The 20,587-nt window shown below is 42.3% G+C and overlaps 1 protein-coding gene across 3 annotated transcripts in view; it reads left to right on the top strand.

Moving 5' to 3' along the window:
- The window catches only part of KCNN2 (potassium calcium-activated channel subfamily N member 2), a 498,316-nt gene that overhangs the window by 387,764 nt on the left and 89,965 nt on the right, over positions 1-20,587 (top strand). For all 3 annotated transcript variants that reach the window (XM_047730739.1, XM_047730738.1, XM_047730740.1), the window contains one exon: positions 4,502-4,920. In XM_047730739.1, the coding sequence (XP_047586695.1) occupies positions 4,502-4,920 (419 nt within the window). The remainder of the gene's footprint in view (positions 1-4,501; positions 4,921-20,587) is intronic.

The raw sequence follows: 20,587 nt of genomic DNA, 5'->3' as shown, positions 1-20,587 counted from the left end.
ATCATTGAGTGTACAACACCCCAGTGTCCTTTTGTTTACTTAAGCACGCTCAGCTGGGGAAAGCCCATGGCCCTTCCACGCGCTCTTTTCCCAGTCTAGAATGTTCTTCTCCTGGCTGTTTATATGACTGGCTCTCCCCCCTCATCCAGGTACCATCTCCTGAAATGGTACTTCTCCGCACGTCTTCCTTTCCACATCTGCCGTCACCGTCAGGATATTTTTCCTTCTTTCGTCTCCTGTGTTTTTCCTTCAGAGCGGTGTCCACAGGCAGAATTCCTTTCTTAAATTGCTCTGAGTCTGCTTTCCTGACTTTGCCTTTCTTTCCCGGTGGAAGTCAGCTCCGTAGAGCCGCCCTTCGCTCTGCTGTGAGTCCTACTAGAAGCCCGATACGGAGTGCAGTCCCCGGTGCAATGCTGAGTCTCCCATCCACTGGCCGTTGAGCAAACGAAAGGATCATCAAAAGAAATAAGCAGCGGTTAGGGCTGGGGACTATGCAGAGAGGACAGGAAATGGTTTTCGCTCCGAAAGATGTACCGTGATAAGCATGAAACCAAAATAAACTCATCTGAGGTGTCGATGAAGCCCCTTGTGGCAAAAAAGCAACGTTGCGACAGCAGATTTTTCTGGGCAAGTTCCTGAAGAAGAATGTTCTCTGGACTTCCTGTGGAATTGCAGAATTATGTTGCTGTCATGACTAGCATTTAGTAGGACGTGTTCTGCACACATTTGAGCAATGACGTAGATTTAGTTCATTCGCATTATGCTTCAGTGTTCTCCTCGTCCGTGAGCATATTTAATTAACCTTACGCCTGTGCAGTGATTAGGACAGTCAGTATCAAATGAGAAGTAACAAGGCAGTTCACTTAACAGGCACGGTTCCTGTCCTCAAGGAGCCTCACTGATGAGTAGGGGTGATAATCTTCCAAAGAAATCCTCACCGTTCTTCGTGGTATCAGGAAACATCATTAACAGACACAGGAGTCACGAAACAGAGGAGAGCAAGTTCGCAGATTCGGTTCGAGCATGGACAACATCGTGAAAAGAGGTGACTATGGAGTTGGGTCTTGAAGGAAGAAGAATTTGCTAGGTGGGAAGACTTTCCAGGCCAGGGGACAGAGTCCAGGGGCCACAGACACATGGGAGCGCCATGGCGGTAGCATGTTCTGGAATCCCTGCCACCAGAGGGAATAGGCACTGAGGTTCAAGGGACAGGCACAGCCAGATGGTGGAATGGAGGGTCTTTGAATGGTTTTAATCCTGAAAGCCACGGGCTGATGTCATTCACATTTTACAAAGGTCATTAGAGGATGGATGTAGCTTCCCGTGGAAGACTCTGGTCATAGAGTTGGAAGGCAGGCAGGCAGATCTCCCTAGAAAGTACAGAGACAGGGAAGAGTCAGAGATAGACTTTAGGAGAGCAGTGGCACTTAGATGGGAAGGAGGAAAGTGGATTCTTTAAGGAAAGAGCTGGATTCTTTGTAGTGGTGACAGATTATATATATATCACACAAGCCAAGAGAAGAGATTTTTTTTTTTTTTTTTTTTTTTTTTTTTTTTTTTTGGAGGGAAGGAGTGATTAATGTCAGAAAGATCAGGTAAAAAGTCAGAGGGCAGGGCTGGATTTCCTAACGGAGGTGTCTTTAGCAACTTTAACAGGAGTAGAGGTGGTGGGCAGATGAGGGCAAGAGCCACATGGGTAGTGCATTGGGGGAATGAAAGCAAACTGGGAAGATGAATTATCATCCGCAGGGCAGAGCCACGGGGGTGGGGGGTGCGGTTAGGGGGATGTTCTCATTTGTTTGCTTTCCTTTGCTTATAATGAACAGTTGGGATTTGCCCTTGCAGAGAGAGGAAACCCAGAAACCGGTTCTCAGTGAGGAAGAACTGGTTTGGGTATGGCATTTCTTTAGATGGGTTGGACACAAGAAAAGGGAAAAAAGCAGAAAAGGGTGAGATGCGTTAAGTTTGGGGCTGAAGGGTACAACAGGGAGGGCATTTCTAGTCTTGGGGGACAGCACATTAAGAGAGAGGGATACTAAAAGGTGGCAAGGGGAAAGGTGATTATCCAGAGCAGGTGCCAGGGAGGATGGGAGAATGGTCCCTTGGGGTGTGGAGGCTTCCGCTGAGCACAAAGGCCCAGCCCCCCACCCCACGTCTCTGCCTGTCCACCTGCAGCAGCCTGGACATCGGGTCCTGGCTTGGAGGGATCCTGGGCAGGCCCACCTAGAGGTCCAATGGGGCAGGCTGCTTAGAATGCTGGTGAGGTCACAGGTGAAGTGATGGGCATGAGCAGCAAGGACGGTCAGAGGAGCCGGTGTGCTGTGAGTGATGGAAGGAGGGGGCTAGTCCTGGAAAGACAGGAGGCTTTGGGGGAGCAATCTCTGAATTCTCTGTCTAACCTGGCATTTCTTCCCCAGTTCCCTGGGAAGGTACTTCTGCTGCATTTCTGCCACTGCTGCCCGGAGCAGTGCGTGGAAAGTCTTGGAATTACACTCAGATTCTCTGGCTTGGTGTATGGCTCTCTGGAGTCTTGGGGTGGAGTTTTGGGGGGTGGATTTGAATGTTTGCCAAGTCATCCAGAGCCAAGTTTGGTGAAGAAAGTAGATAATCAAGCCGGGTAATACCATTTTCAGTAGAAATGGAAATGTGGATTTAAATAACAGAACTGTTTTTCTTACGTGGTTTGTGCCAGGCCCTGACCGAAGTTTCTAAAGAGAGCAGTGACAGCATCTTCGGAATGTATATAACCTCTCAGAGTCACTCGTTTGAGGGAGCATTGTTTCGGATGTAAACATCTTAAGAGATTGCGGGATCACATGCCTTTAGAGTTTTGTTGTACCCAGTAAACACCCGCTAATACAAAGTCAAGCAGGCTCATAACATTGTATCAGGACAGTCTTTCTGTATATATTAGAGCAATCCAAGATGCTAACGCCATATTGGAAGTGGCGAGACCGAACCAGAATATTCTCTAGCCCATTTGGCCTCCTCTGTGTTTGCAATCTGTTTCTTTACTGGAAACTGGGAAAACATCATTCTTGTCAATTAGCGTTTGTCCAACACCTTATGGTCCCCAGACGAAAACTCATGACAGAGGCACACCTCGAGACATTACGTTGCCAAACTGAACATCAGCTGTTAAAATTTGCTACGTTTTGGGGAGAATCTGCTGGCTCTCCGGCTACTGGAGGTACCGGAAAGAAGTGGTACATTTTATAGCTGCCTGGAAAATAGCTACACCCTGTGGAATAATTAACTGGGAATGGCCATTTGTAGCCAAGGGGGGAAGATCCCTTGCCTGAGTCTCGAGAGAAGCAGAGTCCATGGGCTCCAACCAGGGAGCAGACCTGTTCTGTCCACCTCCTGTATGAGATTCACTTACCTGAGAAGGCATTGTTCTCGTTTGGGTGGCTCCCCTTGCACGCTTTCTGCTTAAGTTGGCTCCTTACCAAAAGACAAGGAATATGTCATCTTTCCTCGTGGGGGAGCACCACAGGCGTCTTGGCAGACTCCCAGAACTCCAGCATGGTTGGCACCCCTGGTTTCCTAGCTCTAAATGCCAGAAAGCCCCCACAAGTCCCTGTTACAGTCAGAAATGTCACCGAACATTTCCAGATACCTCTGGTTGTTGACAGACTCCCAGAGCCTGGTGGACTTGTTTATCATGAAACCAGGGAAGATAGGAAACTTTCTTTTCTGTCCCTTTTATTTTCAGCCTGCCTATCTATCTATCTACACATCTATCTCCTTTTTCTTTGGTTTTCTTTTTCTTTTTCTTTTTTTTTTTCATTGCAGTGTGAATAATGACAGACATTTTGAAACAAGAATCTTTATTAAAGAAAACAAACTCATTGGAAACAAACTCATACTTAAAGGGAAGGCTGAGGAAGGATAGAAGAAAAGAGGAAGGTAGAGTTGTAGGTGGAGAAGCTGGAAGAAATGTTTCTGCCACCTTTGTCTGTGGCCCCTTGTGATTTTCTCCCTGAAGCCAATGAGATTTCCTGTAAGAAGGCTCGGGTACAGCTGCATTATAGGCTGTAACTGACCTCAGAGGTACGAGCAAATGGATTCCACTGAGAACGTGGTTAGAATGGGGGAAGGGTTTTAGGTTCAGACGCTTGTTGTGGAGAACAGATTGTTCCTAAGGTTCACTGTGACTCTCGAAATGTGCGGGGATGGGGGGTGGGGGCATTACCTCATCATCCCAAGCCCTGTCTCATAAAATGATGTAACTTACCCCGTTCTCCAGGAGCATCGACCCCAGAATAATTCCAGCACCCAGGGAGAACGTTTCCCATTTTCAATGTCTGCAAAGTGAAGTTCTCCTTTTGCGCCAAGACCGTTTTCTCAAAATAGCGTACCTGGCTAGCATTTAAGCATTACACCCCTTAGCTCACCACAATTGCTCCAAGTCACGCGTTAATGTGTCTTTCGACTCTGCACTAACCCTTGTGGACCATTCGTGCCATACTGAAGCTGACTTTCTACTTTATTTTTTCAGTTGTTCATGGTGGACAACGGAGCAGATGACTGGAGAATAGCCATGACTTATGAACGTATTTTCTTCATCTGCTTGGAAATACTGGTGTGTGCTATCCATCCCATACCTGGGAATTACACGTTCACATGGACGGCCCGGCTTGCCTTCTCCTATGCCCCATCCACAACCACCGCCGATGTGGACATTATTTTATCTATCCCGATGTTCTTAAGACTCTATCTGATCGCCAGAGTCATGCTCTTACATAGCAAACTGTTCACCGATGCCTCCTCTCGAAGCATCGGGGCACTGAATAAGATAAACTTCAATACCCGTTTTGTTATGAAGACGCTAATGACTATCTGTCCAGGAACTGTACTCTTGGTGTTTAGTATCTCATTATGGATAATTGCCGCCTGGACTGTCCGAGCCTGTGAAAGGTAAGTTTGTTTCTTTTCCTGGGAACATAATTTGCAAGTGGGAGGAAGAACACATTTTAGACCAGAGGCACTCGGTGACTCACGCTTGGAAATGTTGGATTCTCTGGTGTTTTAAAACGAGTCTGACGAAACTTTACTGCACATTTTTGCTTACAGTGATGCCTTGATGATTATGTACTTTTTTCCTTTTTTTTTTTTAAGAGAGAGGGGGAGGAGAGCACCACAGGGGGTGGGGAGGAATAGAGGGAGAGAGAGAGAATCATAAGCAGGCTGCATGCCCAGCACGTAGTCCTACTGGGGGCTCATCCCCGAACCCTGAGATCATGCTCTGAGCTGAAGCCAGGAGTCAGACGCTGAACTGACTGAGCCTCCCGACCCCAGGTGCCCTGATGATGCATTTTACTTTCCGATTGGATCAGTTTTCTAGAGAGGGCTGTCTTTATACTCTGTGTCAAAATTTGGAGACCTACAAATTTTATAGGAGGTTCCTATCCGAAATGTCTGTTTCATGGTAACACTGAATCATTTGGGTGCCTCGTTGGTTATAGCATAGATTATTGTTGAGACAGAAATCCAGCGGAAACATGGTGATTCAGGCTGTCTGAACTTTTGGGAATATCTCAGTGTGGTCGGTTGATTGTACTGCCCATTTAACGCAGCGTTCACGTGATGACTGGTAAGGAGCTTATGGGTATACTATTTGGTTTTTATCAAACTCAACAGTTAGTGAGAAGGGGAAGTGGGGTTTGTTTTATTGTCTGAGGTACTCTGGTACTCTGAGGTATCTCTGTTTAGAGATAGACATACATTCTTAGAATTTGGGACTCACTGCCCAGTGAGTCTAAATTAATTAGTAATAGCGTCAGTGATATTAACTTTGCCATTTTAACAAACAAAAATAGATTTGTTACATAAATAGGAGGAATTCTATCATAATGAGGGGTGAAGCCTCATGCGACCTTGGTTAAGAAAATCCAGGTTGAAATTGGCAATAGATAGGAACAATTTAGTAATTGATAGAACTGCTAAAGCTTAGGATGTTCTTCGTAATGACCAGATTTTTTTTAGTTTAGATTTTGAAAATCGAAGGTATTATGTATACAGTTTAATGAAGAAGACTATCTGTATGAGAATTGTTGCAAAAATAGCAAACCTATAATATCCCTTCCCTATTTTGGTTTTTCGTAAGCAGTCACTCAAAGATCTTTCAGTCAATGTTTTCAGTAATTGCTTTTTGTATTTGGGGATGCTATAGCTTATGTTGCTACCACTAGGTTTTTCATTAGCTTTTTAGGGAAGTTGGGATTTTAGTTTTCTTTCACACATATATACCCCTTTCATGACTCCACCCTCCAGAAGAGTAATTTCCATCTCCCCAATAAATTATGTCAACACTGATCATTCTACATTAACATCCTTATGACTATGTAAACTGCATTTGTGCTTGAACTATGTGTAGTATTTTGTTAGCATTTTGCTATTCCTGTACGTCTTTTTATTTTCCCTAATTCCCCCCATATTGTGTAAATATTCTTTTGCTAGATTCATGTATATTGAGTAATCTATCAATTTCACCTTGAAAAACAATTTTTACTTCTAACCTAGTTGCCCATCATGTTGGGAATTTCTTCTGGATTCTTTGTACGTTGGCTACCCTTTTTCTTGAACCCCGTTTCTTCCTCGCTTTTCACCTATCCTTTGTTTTGGCAGAATTCATCTTCCTAGCTTTTAAGAAAAGGTAATAGGTGAGAGAGAGAGAGAATTTTTTGAGAGCTTGTAGATATGGTCATTCTTCTCTTCCTTCTTATTTGTTAAGGGGGCTGGATATAAAACTAGATTGGAAATCACTTTTGCTCAGAATATCAAAGCCTTTATTTTCCTCTGGCATCCAGGATCCAGCAGTTTGTTACTATTCTCAATTTTTGATGCTTTTTTTCTTTTTTCTGGAAGCTTTTAGGATTGGTGTTCTACAATTGCAACAGGATACATCTTGGTGTGAATCTATTTTAATCTAGAGTACTGGGAATTTAATAGACTTGTTCGATCTTGGAATGAATGTCCTTCAATTCTTGGAAATTTTCTTGAATTATTTAATGATTTTTGTTCCTGTGTTTTGTTGTGTGGATATTGGTCCTCCTCTATTACTTCTTTAATTTTCCCATTTTCTTTCTTACTTTTTTCCATTTCTGTTTTTGCTCTATGGAAGATAACCTCCTTTTTATCTTCCGTACTTTCTATTGGACTTTATTTTCTTTTTAACTTATATTAATTTCCAGGGCCTCATGTTTGATCCCAAGTGCCCCTCTGAAAAAAAATAAAATCATACTTGTTCTCGGATGCCTTGTTTTATTTGTTCAGGGATGTTAATGATAATTTTTGAAAATGTTTTCTCTTTGTATATGTATTATTTCCCCTAAAGATTCATTTTTCTGTTGTTTTGGCTTCTAGCTTTCCTTAATTAGTTAGGCGACCCCAGCAGTCTGTTCCTACGTGACAGTGTAACCTTCAAGGGCTGAATGGAATTTTCTTTGCATATATAGAAGTTGTCAACTGTGAGCTTCACTACAGGGTCGTTTGGAGTGGGACAGTGCCAGAACACCAATTTTAGTATCTTTACATATTTTCTGTTATCTCCAAACAATCTGACAGGCTCATGGGATGTTGTTTCTTCTGTCCTACCTTGAAGGCGCAAGCTTAGGGGACAGTGTACTGGAATTGAAAGGGTGGAGAAGAGGTCTCAACCGTGAATCTGCGAACCTTTATTTGTTTTCCGAGTTGTAGCATGGTAGCCTACTCTACGGTGCTTGATGCTATCAGCCCGCTGACCTTGTGTTTTACTTCTCAAGACAACAAACTTCCAGGTTTCTGTCAGTTGACAAAAGGTACTAGAAGTGACAGAGAGTGGAGAAGGGAATCTAGATACCTAATTGCCTTTACACATATCTGAACCTGTCCTCACCTTTCGGGCTGTGTCTTGATCTCCACTGGCAGAGGTACAGGTGCCAAGGATTTTCGGAGTTTTTGGGTGGGACACGGGTTGGTTCTCAATGCCAGTTTTGGTTTCTTCATGATTCTTTACCATTCCTGGTCTAGAATTCTCCTTCCGTGAGTCAGGTAAGCCTGTGATCACCTGTCCATTGGCTTTGTCAATTCCCTTCATACTGTCTTGTCACTCATTCTTGCTGTGCTCATGGGCTTCTGCTTTGTAGGCTTTGTTTCTTGAATAGTTATTTACAGTCATTTTCATGGAGTTGAGGGAGCCAAGGTCAACATGTTTGTCAAGTCTATTTTACAGGAAATTCTGGAGTGATTAGTTTTTAGTATCAAGTATCTGAATCTTTTCTCGACCTTTTCTTTGTAACTATGGCATTTGAAGGATTAAATTTTTCTTCTTAACGGAACGTGGACTCCTTATGGCAAAGCTTTGTTTGCTAGCAGTCATGGTATTTAGAGGCTTATGATATTTTCTGGAGCAGATGTACCTATAAAGTTTGAAGAATAAATATGGAAAACCTTAGCTGATAAACCCATTTAGTTTATGAAAATTGCTCTTAGTTGGAAGGTAGATATAACAAAGTACCAGTGGGGGTAGAAGCATAGTTGAACTGTACATACAGCTGTATGAGTGGTCCCCAATGCATCTGCTCCCCAAGGACCCAGGAGACAAATGGCCACAAAACTGAGCACATGTGATACATTTTCTCTTCAAAAGCGGTCCATCTCAACTGTTTGAACCCATCTTCACTAAATTCAGAAGACCTAAGGCAAATGATGCCACATCTTCCTAGCAGTCCAAAGTGTGTGTGTGTGTGTGTGTGTGTGTGTGTGTGTGTGTGTGTGTGTGTGTGTGTATTTTTAACAGGCTGACTTTGTGAAGTGACAGACCAGTCCTGGGTTCACATAAAAAGACACTAGAGCCTGAAATTTCCGCATTTCGTATGAAGACTGAGAATCTGTAGCCCGCAGTTACATAACGGGAACAAACTGTGGCCTGGTGGGGAAGGGAGGGAGAGCAGACTCTGGACTGGGACACTGGGATTTCATTCATTTGTTCAACAGAGGGGCTGAGTGGCCTCAGGCCAACCAGCTTGCTTCTTTTTATCTTAATTTCTTCATTGCAAACTAAATGGATTGATAAACTTTCTTCTTCCAAAGGTAACATTTTCTAATGGTACAAACGAGTAAAAGAAAATAAAATCTTGGGGTGCCTGGGTGGCTCAGTGGGTTAAAGCCTCTGCCTTCAGCTCAGGTCAGGATCCCAGGGTCTTGGGATAGAGCCTCACATCAGGCTCTCTGCTCAGCGGGGAGCCTGCTTCCTCCTCTCTCTCTCTCTGCCTCTCTGGCTACTTGTGATCTCTGTCTGTCAAATAAATAAATAAGGGGGGAAAATCTAAAAAAAAAGAAAAGAAAAGAAAAGGAAAGGAAATCTTTAACCAGTGTTGTGATAGTAGATTTTAACAGTTTGTTTTTCATTTCAGCTCCCATTTTGTTGCACAAAATCTCCAGATTGTGACTTGTAAGATGCAAAGATTTAAAAAAAAAGAAATTAGCCTTTTTTTTTTAATAAAGTTTGATATGATGTGGTTCACATCTTATATTTCCTTATGTTTGCCTTCCTTCCCTTCTTCTACCCTCCCTCCCTGCCTCCCCCTCTTTCCTTTTCCTTTTCCCCCTCCCCTTCCTTCCTTCCTCCCTCCCTCCCTTCCTTCTTCCTGACGTGACTTTGCAGTACTTCATACAACACACAGCTCTCCTATTTCTTTGGTTTGGAATTTGAATTTAAATGCACCTCCCAGGCTCATCTTTGAGCTCTCCAAGTATTCTCTCCATATTAAAGGGGGATTCACACCTAATAGAAATTCTCTTCTTAGTTAATTAGAACATGTCTAGGAATTTTTTAAAAGGAGAACAAGATGGGATTGGGAGGGAGACAAACCATAAGTGACTCTTAATCTCACAAAACAAACTGAGGGTTGATGGGGGGAGGGGGGTTGGGAGAGGGGGGATGGGGTTATGGATATTGGGGAGGGTATGTGCTATGGTGAGTGCTGTGAAGTGTGTAAACCTGGCGATTCGCAGACCTGTACCCCTGGGGATAAAAATATATGTTTATAAAAAATAAAATTAAAAAAAAAAGCATTCTTCTAGAAACCTAAAAAAAATAAAAAATAAAAAAAATAAAAGGAGAAACTTTGGGGGCACCTGGGTGGCTCAGTTGGTTAAGCAGCCAACTCTTGGCTTCTGTTTGGGTCATGATCTTAGGGTCCTGGGATTGAGCCCAGAGTCAGGCTCCACACTGGGCTCCGAATCTTCTCGAGGATATTCTCTCTCTCTCTGCTGTCTGTCTGTCTCTCTCAGATAAATAAAATCTTTAAGAAAATGTTGGAAAGGAGATAGCTTTTGAGAGAGAGAGGGAAGCAGATGTCTCTCTGGAGAAGTTTGCTTGCAAACCTATCCGTCTCCTTCCACTGAGCACAGCACATCTAGAGGCTTCTGGTAAATGTTCTGGGTGAATGAGGGGGACATCCTATAGGAGGTATCTCTTCCTGGTGGTATTACTTTCCCTGACAGATCGTGTATCTCTGATTTATCTATAAGGAATAAAAACTCTGTCATTTTTTTCTTTTCTTTCCTTCCCTCCATCCTTCTCTATTTCCTTCTCCCCATTCCCCCATTTTGTGAAACGTAGGACAAAGCTGAGTGGCATGTATCTGGCATTATGTCTGTAGCCTGTGCTTGTTGGGAGGAGGCTGCCCCAGACCAGTGTCCTTTCTCTCTCTGGTTTTGTTTTGGCTCTATGTCAAGGTGACTATCAAACCTGGAAAGAACACTTCTAAAATAACCTAGAAAGTGTGCCCTAGTGCTGTTCAAGTGATTCCTCGTATATGCAGACTCAGGTCCAGACATTGAATCAGAGGTACCAGGAGACCCTCGGGAACGTTTATGTCTTAGAAGAAGTCTGAACCCCGTAGCTTGGGGTCCTGAAAACTGGGAATTATCCCCTCTTGTACTTTTTGAGACATCACTATTTTCATTAAGAGTATAGGTGAGCGTTGATTCTGAAGTGTGCTTCACCTGAAACTTTTCGAGGAAACTGTTCTGCCAGGGATAGGACGGGAAACAGGGGGCCAGTGCAGGTTATGTGGAGGAAAGCATTTTGCTCCATTTTGTTTTTTTCTTTTTTCCTGTAAGGGCTTCCAGGGGATTTAATATGAGCAGGGGCTTTGGGTATATCCAAGGAGAAAAGGAGCTTTGGCTTGACCACATCTTCTGGGAACCAGCATTGGCCCTTGTCAATAACTGAAGTTTCAGAGATGCGAAGACATTTTAACTTTCTGCACAACAATCTTTGCCTGATTGCTACAGGTTTTATCATGTGGGGGAGGGGGCTGAGTTTGGAATGGACAGAAAGAAGGAGTCAGGAATGGGAAGCTGGGAACTTTGGTGGCTGTATTACCATGGAGAGAAGCAGACAGGAACAATCTGTGCTGTTTGTCACTGGAAAAGATTCAATTAGTTAAGACATTTGTGGCCAAATAAATTCACCATTCTTTTTTTTTTTAAAGATTTTATTTACTTATTTGAAAGAGAGAGAGAGTGTGCTTGCATGAGTGGGGGGAGGACAGAGGTAGAAGGAAAGGATCTCACGCAGACTCCTTGCCAAGCATAGACCCCAACACGGGGCTCGATCTCATGACCCTGAGTTCATGACCTGAGCTGAAGCCGAGAGTCAGGCACTTAACTACCTGAGCCACCCAGGCACTCCTGAATTTACTCTTCTTCTTTACCTCATTGCTTTATTTCCAGGAGTGTTGAGGTATGCATTAACTAGTATGCAGTAGTTAAGAGGGAAATGTTTCTCACAATGGCTTTAGAGTGGTTTGCTCTTTTCCCAAGTGGGAAAACTGGAGAAGCGAACAATGGAACTTGTTTTGTAGAGATTCTCATAAGCCAAATGGCATTTTAGGTGGATTAGGAATAAATGCTTTTTACCAATCAAAACTAATAAAGAAAGGTAGTTAAGTATGTATTATACAACACAATATATATTTATAATATATTGTAATATATAGTACTATATAATAATATGTAATAATATAAGATATATATTATATATTATATATGAGATATAGTAATATAGGTTATAATAATAACAGAAAAATAGGTAAATAAGTATTCATTTTTCAAATTATCCCAAAGACAATTGAGGAATGGAGTTCCAGTTGTGTTTAGGAATCTATTATTCAGTCTTAAAAATATGTTTGATTTCTTCTATTAATCTAGTTAGACTTCTATTTTTTTCTTAATTAATTCATTTTTAAGATACTTAAAAGCCTGTCACTGATAGTCTCTTACACTGTGTTTGTTTTAATTGCCCAAAAAGTGATTTCTGAAATGCAGCTGAAATTTCCTTTATTATAACAGTATATCATGGAATATTACAGTCAGGTCACGTTCCATAAAAAAAACTGTATCCCACATGAAACTTCATATAAAAAAGCTGTTTTTAGCCCAAGGATTGATGATGTCTTCCGACATCAGTATTAACCAAGAAGTCGAAGAGGAAAACCCTTGCAGGATGAGAATGGCCCCTTTTGTAACTACACGTGTTTCCAGACTTGCAGCACTCATTCGTAGAAGGTACATGACTCGGGGTTCCGCTTCCCATTGCATATGGGCCTGCATACAGTTGTCATTTTTGTACATACCAAGGTAACAGGAATATACCCTTCTTCCTGCGTGGTCATTGTGACATCTAGGAAATTAAATTAGCATTGTAATGGTTACTTTTTTGTAACCAGGTGTGAATCTGCTATTCTGAGCTCAGACATTTCTGACTTCCTCTATATAGAGCCTGATTTTGAATAAAGCCACTTCACGTTTCAAGTGGGGATAAACTATTTAGAATGCTTAACTGATCTGGATTCTAGTTTTCAAGTTTCTCATTTCAAAAGAGTTTTAGTTTGCTTTTTTTTTTTTTCTCTGATCAAAGCCAGTTTTTTGAGGAGGGAAGGGATAGATGGCATCTGAGAGTCTCACTTGTGCTATTGATTTCTAAAAACTATTTATGTAGCATCGCATGCAGGAGTGCATGAAATGAGGAGCTAGGTTTTTGAACACTGACTTGCTTTCTTGACCTGCAGTCCATGATTCTAGTTATATTTTTAGGCGACCCTCTGAGAGGTCTGCGCTTTTTCGGGGCCTGACCATCAGAGATGCCTTATTTCCTGTTGATTTCCTTAAGTCGGAAGCATGTGACTTGGGATCAGGTTTCTTCAGCAGTTGTCAAAGTAGTCATAAAATATCCATGGGTGGTGCTGGGAAGCGTCCTCCTGGCCTCTTGATTGAGCATGGTTTACTGGATAATTAGATTATTTCTTACTGCTCAAAGTTTCAGCTGTTGCTAAGTAAATTGTAAGCATTTCATCAATGGATTTGTAATTTGTGGTTGATGGTAATGTAATACTTTGTAAACTTAGACTTCCAGAGTCTGATTCATACGTACGGATATAGCCTTTTCAGACTCAGAAATGAGTCACAACTTTAAAACGGGCCCTTTCAAGTTATAAAAGTCAGCAGTTTGAAAGCATTCATCACGCACCTGGGACTTGGAAAGCATCAAGGCTCGGCATAGAGTTTGTCAAATAAATTGGTCAGTAAAGTCTTATGGGAGAAAAGCCAATATTTAGTCCTATTCTGTTTTCTCTTCATGCCTCCATAGATAGATCTGGTGTTCTGTGTTGGGTTTTTGGGGTTTTTTTGGGTTCTACCTCCAGAGAGAACAATGAGAATGTTGATTTGTTGGCAAGATGCTTTGAGATCCTGGATTGAGGAGTGCAGTTGGAAAATACCAGGACTGATTATATTCAAGCTAACAAAACCCAAAAACCCAACAACAGAACACAAAACCAAAAACGTGAAGCTGAAAACAGCTCAGAAATCCAATCTCACGGATCTTATGGTGAATTTATCATAGTCCTCCCCATCCTGGCATTGACACTGAGCTGCAGAATTTATGGACTATGGATCCTGATTGTCTCCTAACTGGAAAATCCACCTGGGACATTAGGGTGGTATGTATGTGATTCTATGCAACTTCCTCATGCACTTGAGCTTCAGAATCACTGTGCCAGATAAAAACAAAAAACACAAAGTCTAAATGTAGATGCCCTGACATGCACGGTATTTTGTGTTTAGGAAAATTAACACATCTCTTAGACACACGTGAGCCTCGACTGGCAAAAATTCAACTTTTCCCCACATGCCTATGGAATTCTGTACGTTCCTTTTTCTTTTTGAAATTTCGCTTCTTTATTTTTAATGCGCTCTTATTGCAAAACAGCATTAAAGTAACAAAGGAAATTGGAGACAAGAAAAGTGCCCTTCTGTGCAACAGAATGCACACATTTTGGGCTTGGACAAATCTGCCTTCTAGCCTAACATTAAATTTTATAACCTTCGTACCTATTCATGGGCTTGCTTCATGTTATAATTGTTCACTTAGGGCATGAAGTGGGTTTTAGAATTGCATACTGGAGCTGGAGTCGGGGGTATAAAGGATGGGTGTTTGGCTGGACTCCCCCCGGAAGGACTGGATGAACTATTTTCTCCAGTGCTTGCCAGCTGGTTAGAGTAATACCTAATCTTAACAGTGCTTCCTGACATCCCACGGAGGGGAATGGCAATCCTTGAACTCTCCCACTCTGCCATGTCCAGCCCTGTTTTGTCCCCGATTCAAAAGCCCATGGATTAGTAAATAGTCCGATCACTGTAAAATTCCTAGGGCAATTGGAAAAGGCCCCAGCCTTCAGAGACTTTCACTTAGCATGGTGGTGAGGTCAAAGCCATTTTGAGAACATGGTCATTAGCTAATAAACGCTGGTGAATAAATAAAGGAATTAAAGAAAAAAAAACTTCATGCAGAGTTTCACCATGATTTTTAGCTAACGTGTAAGAAGAAAGGAGGATTTTTGTCTTTCTTCCATTTTATTTAACGATTGAGGTATAACTTCTATACCTATTTTAAGTGTGTATCTCAATCTTTACCTAGTAAATGTCAAGAACTATACCACCATCACCTCTGTTGAGTTTTTTTTCTTTTTCTTTCTTTCTTTTTTTTTTTTTTTTTTTACAATTTTATTTATTTATTTGAGAGAGAGCATGAGCACAGGGAGGGGCTGAGGCAGAGGGGGAAGCAGACTCCCCACTGAGCAGGGAACCTGACCTGAGGCTCCATCCCAGCCTGAGCCAAAGGCAGATGCTTAACCGACTGAGCCACCCAGGCAGCCCAATCTCTGTTGAGTTTTAAAAGCTTCATCACCCCCCAAAAGATCCCTTGTTGCTGGTGGCATGAATTCCCTGCTCCGTCCAGTCCTAGGCGACCACAACATGCCATCTTCTCCCTAGCATTGCTCTTCTGAGCATTCTATAGACATGGAGTTGGATGACATATACTTTTTTCTTTGATCTTGCTTAAAGATTTTGATGTTCATTCCTATTGTCCCATCTAGTTTGCCCCTTTTTATTGACAAATGGTATTCCATCGTAAGGCTATGCCATGGTTCATTCACTCATTTCACCAGTTAGTAACACATTTAGAAGATTTCCTTTGGGAGCGGTTATGAATAGAATCACTGTGAACTTTTGCACAGAAGTCTATGTAGAAACATGTTTTAGTTTTCTGGGGTAGACGTCTAGGAGGGGGGCTGCCTCATCTTACATTCCCGCCTGAACTGAAGCCTCTGTGAGGGTTCCTCTTTTATTACACAGTGCTGACAACACTGTCCCCCGTAGACACATACACAGGTATACACACACACACATATATAGATAGATATAATCTTATTATCATTCTAGTAAGTGCACAGTGGTACCTCATTGTGGTTGTAACTTGCAGTTCTCCAGTGACCAATGATGGTGAACCCCTGTCCTGTGATCATCAGCCATTTGTCTATCTTCTTCAGCAAAAAGTCCATTTAAAGTGCTTGCCCATTTTCACACTGGGTCATTTATCTTACTGTTAAGCGTTTTTTTTCTATGTTCTGATTACCAGGCCTTTCTCAGATGTGGGATTTGCAGATTTTTTCTGCGACCTGTCTTTGCATTTATGTTCATGTATTTTTTTTTATTTTTTTTAAGATTTTATTTATTTATTGGACAGACAGAGATCACAAGTAGGCAGAGAGGCAGGCAGAGAGAGGAAGGGAAGCAGGCTATCAGAGAGCCTGATGTGGGGCTCGATCCCAGGACCCGGGGATCATGACCTGAGCCAAAGGCAGAGGCTTTAACCCACTGAGCCACCCAGGTGCCCCTATGTTCGTGTATTTTTTGAGCACCATGTTTTCTGAAGCTCCAAATACTGGCCTTTCTCCAAAGCGGTCTTGTGTTGCCTCCCAAAGCCAGGGGATAAAAGCTAGGAACACATACCCAGGGGACTGTGATGAACTCTTTGAAGAGACTTGGCTCCCTTGTGAAGTTTTTCTGCTTCCTATGCTTCTCCTTGCTGCCTTTTGCTACCCCCAAGGTCTTGCGTTTCTAGTATCGCTATTTGCTAGTTACAGGAAAGCAAGGAAGGAGTGAGAGAGGTGGTTTATTACACCTGAGTTAAAAAACTATCTGTCCAGGGGCACCTGGGTGGCTCAGTGGGTTAAGCCTCTGCCTTCAGGTAGGGTCGTGATCCCAGGGTCCTGGGATCGAGCCTCACATCGGGCTCTCTGCTCAGCGGGGAGCCTGCTTCCCCCTCTCTCTCTGCCTGCCTCTCTGCCTACTTGTGATCTCTTTCTGTCAAATAAATAAATAAAATCCTTAAAAAAAAATCTGTCCAAGTCTTGCATCACTGTGATGACAGTGGTCACTGTGAAAAATGAAGTCCAGGGCGCCTGGGTGGCTCAGTGGGTTAAGCCGCTGCCTTCGGCTCAGGTCATGATCTCGGGGTCCTGGGATCGAGTCCCGTATCGGGTTCTCTGCTCGGCGGAGATCCTGCTTCCCTCTCTCTCTCTCTGCCTGCCTCTCCATCTACTTGTGATCTCTCTCTGTCAAATAAATAAATAAAATCTTTAAAAAAAAAATGAAGTCCAGAAAATATCTGTCACTTTAGCACTTACACTGAAGGCATTCCTGACTCTGGTCTAATGGGAATATTTAAAATTCTTTTATTTTCCTCCCTGTTTTTTTTTTAAAGATTTTATTTATTTATTTGACAGACAGAGATCACAAGTAGGCAGAGAGGCAGGCAGAGAGAGGAGGAGGCAGGCTCCCCGCTGAGCAGAGAGCCCAATGTGGGGCTCAATCCCAGGACCCTAGGATCGTGACCTGAGCTGAAGGCAGAGGCTTTAACCCACTGAGCCACCCAGGTGCCCCTATATTCCTCCCTCTTAAGGGGGCAATTGGTTTTAAATGATCTACAGGTATCTTCATGACCAAGGGCAAACATTTGTAACAGGTATGACCCCATTTTAGGGATTTAGGTAGATTGTTAAAAACTAAGCCTCCCTCCCCCACTCTGTATGACCTCACTGGTTTTTATGACAGTCCAGTGCCATGTCTTTGGAAGATTGATGGTCCAGCCATGGGCTGCCTGACCAGATGACCATTGCTTGATCATTCTTCATAGTGTGCTCTGTATCACAGTGACAGCATATCATGGTCCAACTGACAGGAAAGTGGCAATTGTTATCTGACGTTTCGTTTTCCCCAGTGGCTCAGAGGCCAAGAGATTTTTTAGTAGCCACTCCTAATATCTATTCCTTTTCATAGACTTAATATTCTAGAAGCTTTCTGCATTATGTAAAGAGCACCATTTTAGTTTACAGAATTGTATTGAGTAGTCTAACAAAGGAAGATGCAACTTAAAAATAAATGTTTGGGGGCGCCTGAGTGGCTCAGTGGGTTAAAGCCTCTGCCTTCAGCTCAGGTCATGGTACCAGGATCCTGGGAACAAGCCCCGCATCGGGCTCTCTGCTCAGCAGGGAGCCTGCTTCCCCCTTCTCTCTGTGCCTGCCTCTCTGCCTACTTATGATCTCTGTCTGTCAAATAAATAAATAAAATCTTAAAAAAAATCTTTGCAGCCTTTGTGATATCTGGTGTCGGGGCTTTAGAACCTCTTAGGAAACCTCCATGTAAGACTCAGGGTCTGGTCTATAAAAGGAAAGCCACAAAGTAAGGCACAGTGTATTCAGATCAAGTTGGATTGGAAGAAAATACCTTTTGCCACCAATGTGAGTGAAAAGTTAAATTTTCTAACTTTGCTGATTTAAATAAATGGTCCCCAGTATTTCACATGATTGGGCGTTTTCAGTGATCATAAGCTCTCTGTTTTGGACAAAACCAAAGCCATGTTAGACATCTGTGGAGAATCATCCTAAATCTCCACTTACTATTATCTGGGGTGATTTTATGCTTTTGTCCCAGAAGGTATCACAAAATGAAACTGGCAATACAGAACGATCAGCTTTGATCCATAATTTTAATCTGGTTTTGTGGTGGCCAGCCCTTAGAGATCTGGCTCGGTGTGTGCCTTTTCTGAAATGGGATGAGTGTTCTTAGATTTACTACTGTTACTTTTCTAGTCCAACTATAGTGCTTTCTAGTGGTCAGTAATGTGTTTTTGCTTTGGTTCTTTAAATAGGTTCTAAGAAGCTCGGGGCATCACTGTGAAGTGAGAGGTCTCTCCGTCAGGATTTATATTCCTCTTTAAAGATTCTTAGTACTTTTATGGACTTAGAGCTTTCATTCCTCTTCCCGTCTATTGTTCACTTCCTGTGTCTTCTGGATTCCTGTTCCTTCCTACCAAGGTCATTGGTGTGGATAGTGACTGGGCAGGTGTTCTGGGTAGGTGTGCGGTTGTATGGTAAAAGGGATGAAGATGCCATGATACACAGGCTCAATGTGGTCTTGGAGAAGAACCAGAAAGACTGTCAAAGGTCATTAGTCACTAGCATAATATTCTCAACACTTTCATCTGATCCTGGTTAGGTGAGGGGTTAGATTTTCTCTTCCAGTGTCAAGGTGTCCTTTGGTTGCCTATGGTATTCTACACCCTCTACAAATGAGGGTACAGAAGCCATGCTTAAACCAAACTCTGCAAGGATAAAGACCATGTCTAGTAACATCTTGATCCTGGTGGCCCAGAGCCCTTTAATACCCAGGTCTTGGGAGATTTTTTTTCTTTTTAAGATTTTATTTATTTATTTATTTATTTATTAGTGAGTGAGAGAGAGAGAGAGAGAGAGAGAGAGCACATGAGCAGAGGGAGATGGAGAGGAAGAGGCAAACTTCCCCACTGAGCAGGGAGCCCAATGTGGGACTTGATCCCAGGGCCCTGGCATCATGACCTGAACCGAAGGCAGACACTTAACTGACTGAGCCACCCGGTGCCCCTCTTGTGGGATCTTACGAGTCTTCTAGTTCTGTCAGGTCAAGAATAACCACGACTTCTGTCACTCCATGACGACTTGTGAGGTAAACATTTCCACACAGATTTGTGCCCATCCGTCAGAACAACAGAGGGCTGATGGGTAATGCTTCATGAATGACCTCATGTAGTAAGTTTAACCCTATGAGAGACAAAAAGGATTCTTCTAATGGGAATAATGTATGTTAAATGTGGAACAAATGCTTATGTCTTGATTTTGTTATCTTCTAGAAACAGGTTCTTTGGAAAACAATTAGAGTTTTACTGTTTAATAAGTTAAAGTTTAATGAGGAGCTCTGTGTTAATTTAAAATTTCTTTGAAGCAGGGGCAAAAATAGCACTTGTTGAATTTTTTTTTCTTTTAGTTAACATTGGTATGTAATGTTTCAGGTGTGCAAAAGCCTAGTTACCCTTTGTCACCATACAGTTGACCCCCCTTCACCCATTTTGCCCACCCCATAACCACATCCCCCTGGTAACCATCAGTCTGTCTCTGTATTTATGAGTTTGTTTTTATCTTATTTTGTTTGTTCATTTGTTTTGTTTTTTCAAGATTCTACATATTAATGAAGTTATATGGTAATGATCTTTCTCCATTACTTAGCATAATACCCTCACAGCCCATCCATGCTGTTGCAGATGGCAATATTTCATTCTTGTTTATGGCTAAGTAATATTCCATTGCATATAAATACCACACCTTCTTTATCCATTCATCTGTTGATGAATACTTAGGTTGTTTCCATATCTTGGCTATTGTAAATAATAGGGGTGCATATATATTGTCAAATTAGTGTTTTCATGTTCTTCAAATAAAGACCTTGAAGTGGGATAGCTGCATCATATGTTAATCTATTAATTTTTTGAGGATTCTCCATCTCATTTTCCAGATGGCTGCACCAATTTATATTCCTGCCAACAATGTATGGGGGTTCCCTTTATTCCACATGTTCTCTGACACTTATTTCTTGTCTTTTTGATGCTTGCCATTCTAATGGTGGTTTTGATTATCATTACCCTAACAATTAGTGAGGTTGAACACCTTTTCATGTGCCTGTTGGCCATCTGTATGTTTATTCTGATCCTCTGCTACTTTTTTTTTTTTAAAGATTTTATTTATTTATTTGACAGAGATCACAAGCAGACGGAGAGGCAGGCAGAGAGAGAGAGAGAGGGAAGCAGGCTCCCTGCTGAGCAGAGAGCCCGATGCAGGCCTCGATCCCAGGACCCTGAGATCATGACCTGAGCCGAAGG

This window comes from Lutra lutra, chromosome 5 (genome assembly GCF_902655055.1).
Source record: "Lutra lutra chromosome 5, mLutLut1.2, whole genome shotgun sequence".
Lineage (NCBI taxonomy): Eukaryota > Metazoa > Chordata > Mammalia > Carnivora > Mustelidae > Lutra > Lutra lutra.
This window is presented reverse-complemented; position numbering and strand designations above follow the sequence as displayed.